The sequence below is a fragment of the Zonotrichia leucophrys genome, chromosome 25 (genome assembly GCF_028769735.1).
Source record: "Zonotrichia leucophrys gambelii isolate GWCS_2022_RI chromosome 25, RI_Zleu_2.0, whole genome shotgun sequence".
In the NCBI taxonomy this organism is placed as follows: domain Eukaryota; kingdom Metazoa; phylum Chordata; class Aves; order Passeriformes; family Passerellidae; genus Zonotrichia; species Zonotrichia leucophrys.
The window spans coordinates 3,924,126-3,932,098 of NC_088194.1; the positions used below are offsets into that span (position 1 = coordinate 3,924,126).

Genomic DNA, 7,973 nt, shown 5'->3' on the forward strand with positions numbered 1-7,973 from the left:
ACTTGATGAGATCCCTGTGGGTCCCTTCCAACTCCAGAACCCAGGATCTTTTCCTAACATTCCTTTCCTCATCCAAACACAAACCCACCGCAACCTCATGCCGCGAATCAATATCAACGCACCAATATCCTGATCATTATTTTTTTGTCTCTTTCCCAGCTTTTTCCCAGCTTTTTCCCGCTCCCAAAGCACCTCCCCAAGATGTCCTACTACTACGAGCAGTGCAAGCAGCCCTGCCTGCCCCCTGCCTGCCTGCAGAAGTGCGCCAAGTGCCCGCAGCCCTGCGCCACCCAGTGCGTCGAGGTCTGCCAGGCGCCCTGCGCCACCACCTGTGTCACCCAGTGCGTGGAGCCCTGTGCCACCCAGTGTGCCACCAGCTGTGCCCCACAGTGCGTGGACGTCTGCGCCAAGCCCTGCTCCAGCCAGTGCGTGGAGGTCTGTGCCCCTCAGTGCGTGGACGTCTGTGCCACCCAGTGTGCCACCAGCTGTGCCCCGCAGTGCGTGGACGTCTGTGCCACCCAGTGTGCCACCAGCTGTGCCCCTCAGTGTGTGGATGTTTGTGCCACCCAGTGTGCCACCAGCTGTGCCCCGCAGTGCGTGGACGTCTGTCCCGCCCAGTGCCCCGAGCCCTGTGCCACCAAGTGCGTGGAGCAGTGCCAGACCGAGGTTTGCAGCACCAAGTGCGTGGAGTCGTGCGAGGCCGTGTGCCTGGAGCCCTGCTCCCGCCCCTGCTGAGCCCTGACACGGCTCCGGCCGCCGCTGAGGAGCCAAAACCGCGGGTTTTGGATGGAAAACACGGTGCAGACCCATTGGCGACGCAAAACCCTCCTCTGATCATCCCATGTTGTCTTCATCTCGGAAAACGTTTCCTGTCTGAGTGTTCCCTGTGTTTTCACTCCTGCTCCTGCCGTGCCGGCGTTTTTCCGTGGGTATTCCCAATATTTTAGCGTTGGGAATCCCGGGAAGCGCTGTCAGCAGCTGGCAGTGGAAGATGTCAACGCTTTTCCCCTTCCCTTCTCCTCTTGTTTCTTCTCAGTCTTGTGAATTCTCTGTGCAGCAATAAAAAATGACCATCGATGGCACCAGCTGTCTTTTGTCTTTTTTCTCCCCATTTCCACGACTTCGGGCCCCAAAATATCTTCCTTAATTTCAGTTTTCAAAAGTGGTTGGGGAGGCCTTTGTGCCTGAAGTAAAAAAACGTTTAAATATGGAGAAATTCCTACTAATTCAACAAGGAAATCATCGTCTGGTCAATTCCTTTCTGAAATTATTGATAGGAATTTGATTTTCAGACAGTTTTGGTCTTCACAGCTTGGGATTTTGGAGGCAAATCCTAGAAACCGTTAAAAGGCGAATTTAGGTGGAAGAAAGCCTCAAATTAATTAATAAAGGAATTGAACACCTGGAAGGCGCAATTTTAAATAAATTTAAATAATTAAATTTTAATAATCAAGCAAATAAATATTTAAACAAGCGAGTAAATTCTAAGTAATTTTAATAATTCTAAATAATTTTAAGAAAGGCTCCTCCACCTTTATTCTGGATAAGTTTGAAGCTGAAGGTGACCCTGTGGTCACCTGGAGGGTGTTAAACCCATAAAAGGAGTTAACTGGGGGGAGTTAAACCCATAAAAACCCCAAATTTCGGAGATAAATAAATCTCCCACTGTGTCCCAGATTGTGCCTGTGGCTTTCTTCACCTCCGGCTCCGTCTGGGAATGCTGAAATCGCTCCCCACCTACCCCCTCATTACGGGAAGGGTGGGGAACATCTAATCTGGAGAAGAAAAGAGAGATATTTATATTCGGGGGCGTGCCGGCGCTGTTTCCAAATCTCCTGTTTAATGTGCGGGTGGGGAGGCGAGGAGCAGGTTCCTCTTTGTGTCCCTCGCTGTCGACACCGGGAGGTGACACCGGGAGGTGACACCGGGAGGTGACACCAGGAGGTGACACCCTCAGGTGGGGATCACAGGAGGCACAAAAAAACCACACCTGGGGAAGGCAAACACCTGAGCACACCTGGAAGGCAAAGCAGGAGCAAAAATTCCCCCAAAAAAACCCCAAAAAAGGTGGGGAAGTGAGGAATCGGCACCCAGAATTTGAGGATCTGCCTCAGGAGCCACTCGGAGGTGACACTTTGGTGGCATCTTGGGGGCATGGGAAAGGTTTTAGGGATGAGGGTGAACAACCCCACACCTGAGAGGCAAAGAAGCAAAAATTCCCCAAAAAAATGGGTGGGGAAGTGAGGGATCAGCACCTGGAATTCCTCCCTGGAATTTGAGGATCTGCCTCAGGAGCCACTCGGAGGTGACACTTTGGTGGGGGCATGGGAAAGGTTTTAGGAATGAGGGTGAACAACCCCACACCTGGGCCAGAAATTCCCAGGAAAATGAGGAATCTCCACCTCAAATTCCTCCCAAGGAACCCAAAATCCTCGAGGATCCAAGCTCTGCCCTGTTGGTGCCACTTCTGCGACATCTTGGGGGCATGGAAAAGGTTTTAGGGATGAGGGTGAACAACCCCACACCTGGGAGGCAAAGAAGCAAAAATTCCCCAAAAAAATGGGTGGGAAGTGAGGATCAGCACTGGAATCTCCCTGGAATTTGAGGCTCTGCCTCAGGAGCCACTCGAGGTGACACCTTGTGGCATCTTGGGGCACGGGAAAGGTTTTAGGAACGAGGGTGAACAACCCACACCTGGGCCAGAAATTCCCAGGAAAATGAGGAATCTCCACCTCAAATTCCTCCCAAGGAACCCAAAATCCTCGAGGATCCAAGCTCTGCCCTGTTGGTGCCACTTCTGCGACATCTTGGGGACATGGAAAAGGTTTTGGTCAGGAATCATGGAAAATAAAACAAACCCTACACCTGGACACACCTGGGCTGGGCATTCCCAGGAAAAATGACGGGGAAATGAGGAATTTGTAGCTCAAATTCCTCCAGATTTTCGAGGATCCAAACTCTTGGAGGCCTGGAAAAGGTTTAAACCATGAATCATGGAAAAAGGCTTAAATCAGGAATCACGTGGAGCTCCAACGCTGTGAATCACCTGATTCTGGACCATCTCCATCACCTGTGCCTTGAAATGGAATTTTCCCTTTTTATCTGGGATCACGGGAGCACCTGGAAAATCCTGGAGGGACCTGCTGTGCTCCCAACACTTCCTGTGGCCAAGCCGTGACGCACCAGCTGTGGTCAGCGTCGGGAATTGCTGGAATTCCTGGGATATTTGCAATAAATTAGGGATATTTCATCAGATGGAGGAGCCTGGAGAATATTCCTGATTTATTGTGGGGAAAAATAAAAAAAAGCTTCATTCTTGGTTTTTTTTGGAGATGGGAAATAGAGGTGGAAAACGGCAAAATCCAGAACCAAACTGGGATTTGATGCTTTCCCAGGTTCCAAACTGGGATCTGGAGCCTTTCCAGGTTCCAAACTGGGATCTGGTGCTTTTCCAGGTTCCAAACTGGGATCTGGATTCTTTACAGATTCCAAACTGGGATCTGGTTCTTTTCCAGGTTCCAAACTGGGATCTGGATTCTTTACAGATTCCAAACTGGGATCTGGAGCCTTTCCAGGTTCCAAACTGGGATCTGGAGCTTTTCCAGGTTCCAAACTGGGATCTGGATTCTTTACAGATTCCAAACTGGGATCTGGTTCTTTTCCAGGTTCCAAACTGGGATCTGGTTCTTTTCCAGGTTCCAAACTGGGATCTGGTGCTTTTCCAGGTTCCAAAGTGGGATCTGGAGCCTTTCCAGATTCCAAACTGGGATCTGGAGCCTTTCCAGGTTCCAAACTGGGATCTGGATTCTTTACAGATTCCAAACTGGGATCTGGAGCTTTTCCAGGTTCCAAACTGGGATCTGGTTCTTTTCCAGGTTCCAAACTGGGATCTGGAGCCTTTCCAGGTTCCAAACTGGGATCTGGATTCTTTACAGATTCCAAACTGGGATCTGGAGCCTTTACAGGTTCCAAACTGGGATCTGGTGCTTTTCCAGGTTCCAAACTGGGATCTGGTTCTTTTCCAGGTTCCAAACTGGGATCTGGAGCCTTTCCAGGTTCCAAACTGGGATCTGGTTCTTTCCCAGGTTCCAAACTGGGATCTGATTCTTTTCCAGGTGCCAAACTGGGATCTGGTTCTTTTCCAGGTTCCAAACTGGGATCTGGAGCCTTTCCCAGGGGACAGGACAGATTCCCAACCCCCCTCAGACTCCTCCAGGTGCTCCCACCCAAAAATTATCCCTAAACCAGCCAAAATAAACCCTAAAACAACTGCGAGTTGTCCCAGCTGCCGATTCTCTGTGGGATCTCTGCCCGGGATGGGGATGGTGCGAATCATTAGGAAATTATTAATGGATTATTAACAAATCACCCCGCGATGAGCAGCCCTGGGTGTGCCCGGGGTGAAGAACACCCAGTCCCCCGCAGCAGATGGGAGAGGAGGGAATTTCAGCCGGGCTTTGAGCGAGGTCCAGGAGGAGGTGGGAGCGGAGCCGGTTCCGGTTGTGAAAGATTCTGGTCACCGAGTTTAATCCGGAGTCATCCCGAGGGATATAAAAGCTGCTCCCTGGGGAAGCTCCACACCCGCAGCGGCTCCTCCTGAGCTCCCTCCTCCAGCAGGACGCGCCAGGTGAGTCCTTCCCTGCCCCTCTCGCTGCCCAGGCCAGGGCTTTGGTGCCCCGGGGTGGGAAAAATGGGATTTTTCGCTGTTTTCTTCCCCAAACTGGAGTTGTCTCCCCATAAAATGGGATTTTTCGCTGTTTTCTTCCCCAAACTGGGGTTTTCTCCCCCCAAAATGGGATTTTTTGCTGTTTTCTTCCCCAAACTGGGGTTGTCTCCCTGAAATGGGATTTGTCGCTGTTTTCTTCCCCAAACTGGGATTGTCTTCCCAAAAAATGGGATTTGTCGCTGTTTTCTTCCCCAAATTGGGGTTGTCTCCCTAAAATGGGATTTTTCACTGTTTTCTTCCCCAAACTGGGGTTGTCTCCCTAAAATGGGATTATTTGCTGTTTTCTTCCCCAAACTGGGGTTGTCTCCCCAAAATGGGATTTTTTGCTGTTTTCTTCACCAAACTGGGATTGTCTTCCCAAAATGGGATTTGTCGCTGTTTTCTTCCCCAAACTGGGGTTGTCTCCCTGAAATGGGATTTGTCGCTGTTTTCTTCCCCAAACTGGGATTGTCTTCCCAAAAAGGGATTTGTCGCTGTTTTCTTCCCCAAACTGGGATTGTCTCCCTAAAAAGGGATTTGTCGCCATTTTCCTCCCCAAACTGGGGTTGTCTCCCCAAAATGGGATTTGTCGCCATTTTCCTCCCCAAACTGGGGTTGTCTCCCCACAAAATGGGATTTTTCGCCACTTTCCTCCCCAAACTGGAGTTGTCTCCCCAAAAAATGGGATTTTTTGCTGTTTTCTTCCCCAAACTGGGGTTGTCTCCCCACAAAATGGGATTTTTTGCTTTTTTCTTCCCCAAATTGTGGTTTTCTCCCCCAAAAATGGGATTTTTTTGCCATTTTCTTCCCCAAACTGGAGTTTTGGAGCTTGTCGCCCCCAAAAATTCTGCCTGCAACAGGTGGAAATTTGTATTATAGAATTTTGGAAATTTTGAGGCTCCATCCACTGGTTTGGGATGGAACAGCTTCCAGGATTTCCGGGGATCCTGGTTCCGTTTCCTTGGATAAAATCCTCAATCCTCCTGAATTTCATGGCCCCGGGTGTGGCTCCTGCTCTGGGGGGTCTCAAGGAGCTGGGAAGAGACGTGGTGGTTCCAAAAATTGGTATCAAATATTGGGATTGGTATCAAATGCTGGGAATATTGTCAAATACTGGGAATATTATAAAATACAGGGAATATCATAAAATATTGGGATTGGTATCAAATATTGGGAATATTATCAAATACTGGGAATATTATCAAATATTGGTATTGGTATCAAATATTGGTATTGGTATCAAATATTTGGATTATCAAATATTGGGAATATTATCAAATACTGGGAATATTATCAAATATTGGGATTGGCATCCAATACTGGAATTGTTACCGAGGGATTTTCCTTGCCAAAACTCCCAACTTTCCCAGTTTTCCGCCCCTCTTTAGCTGCTTTTCTTGGAGCTTCTCCTTGAGTTCAGCTTTTCTCCAAATCCACTTTTTCCCCTGAGATTTTAAAGTTGAGATTCCCAGGAAAAAATGAGCAGAGGGAAGGAAGGAAAAACCCCTGGTGCCATTTCTCTCCTCTCCAGCTCTGCAGCTTTTCCTTGGCTTTGTTAGGCTGGGTTTTGCCTCTGATCCCCATTTTAGGCCCAGCTATTCCCTGATCCCTCAGTGGGGCGACCAATCCTGCAGGAAATGGGATGGGATCCCCAAAAAAACCCCAATAAAGGGCAGGAAACAACTCCCCAAAATTCCGACTTCAGGGATTTAACTCCCCAAAATTCAGACTTCAGGGATTTAACTCCCCAAAATTCCGACTTCAGGGATTGATTTGATCCTGGTTTGGGATTGAGTTTAAACCAGCGGGGTCGAACTCAAAGCCGAGGCCGCGCCCGGAACCTCAACACCCCAAAAAGGCGAATTTAAGCCTAAAATTTCCTCGTTTCTCTGGGCGGTTTTGAACTCCAGGATGTCCCAGCAGCAGAAGCAGCCGCAGCAGATCCCGGCCCAGTGCCAGCAGAAATGCGGGGCCCTTCCCAAGGGGGTCCAGCAAAGCCAGGCCTGCAAAGGCCCGGCCTGCAAGGGCCAGGCCCAGGCGGCCGTGAAGAGCGTCCCGAAGGAAAAGCCCCTGGTGCCATTTCTGTCCTCTCCAGCTCTACAGCTTTTCCTTGGCTTTGTTAGGCTGAGTTTTGCCTCTGATCCCCGTTTTAGGCCCAGCTATTCCCTGATCCCTCAGTGGGGCGACCAATCCTGCAGGGAATGGGATGGGAACCCCAAAAAAACCCCAATAAAGGGCGGGAAACAACTCCCCAAAAATTCCGACTTCAGGGATTTAACTCCCCAAAATTCAGACTTCAGGGATTGATTTAATCCTGGTTTGGGATTGAGTTTAAACCAGCGGGGTCCAACCCAAAGCCGAGGCCGCGCCCGGAACCTCAACACCCCAAAAAGGCGAATTTAAGCCTAAAATTTCCTCGTTTCTCTGGGCGGTTTTGAACTCCAGGATGTCCCAGCAGCAGAAGCAGCCGCAGCAGATCCCGGCCCAGTGCCAGCAGAAATGCGGGGCCCTTCCCAAGGGGGTCCAGCAAAGCCAGGCCTGCAAAGGCCCGGCCTGCAAGGGCCAGGCCCAGGCGGCCGTGAAGAGCCTCCCACAGCAGCAGCAGCAGCAGCAGCAATGCTCCAAGCAGAAGTAGGAGCCATCCCAAACCCCAAATCCTGCTTTTCCCACCTCGCCGGGCTCCCGGGAACGCCTCCGGACCTGCAGCCACCTGCTTCGCTCGCCAGGAATTACCTCATAACGAGATGCGCTTAATTAGGTTTAAAAAAATAAAAGTGATAAATGAGCGGCGGGGGATGGTTTTAATTCAGAGTTTAATTTGGGATGTGGTGCAATAAAATGGTGGAATGAACTCGTGGTTGCTTCCCGGTGTTTTTGTTGGTGATTTTCTCCCGTTTTCCCCTTTTCTTTCTCTTTTATTTTCCCCTAAAATATCAACTTTAAGCACATACAAACCCCGGCTTTTGCAAGCTGAGCTTCCTCTCCACCTTTTTCAGGAGAAGTTGTTGAAAATCCCCAAAACTTGATTTAAAAATTCCCCAAAACTTGATTAAAAAAATCCCCAAAACTTGATTTAAAAAATCCTGCAATTTGGTATGAAAGTTCCCGAAACTTGGTATAGAAATTCCCACAATTTGATTTAAAAAATCCCCAAAGCTTGATATGAACCCTCCCAAAACTCAGTATAAAACTTCTCAAAATTTGATCTAAAAAATCCCCAAAGCTTAATATGAACCCTCCCAAAACTCAGTATAAAACTTCCCAAAAT

General features: G+C 49.2%; 1 protein-coding gene across 1 annotated transcript; it reads left to right on the forward strand.

Moving 5' to 3' along the window:
• Window positions 1–201: 201 nt before the first annotated feature.
• On the forward strand, window positions 202–735 carry LOC135457725 (keratin-associated protein 5-4-like). The gene has a single exon (XM_064732442.1). It carries the CDS (start codon window positions 202–204, stop codon window positions 733–735), a length of 534 nt encoding a protein of 177 aa, XP_064588512.1.
• Window positions 736–7,973: the final 7,238 nt, after the last annotated feature.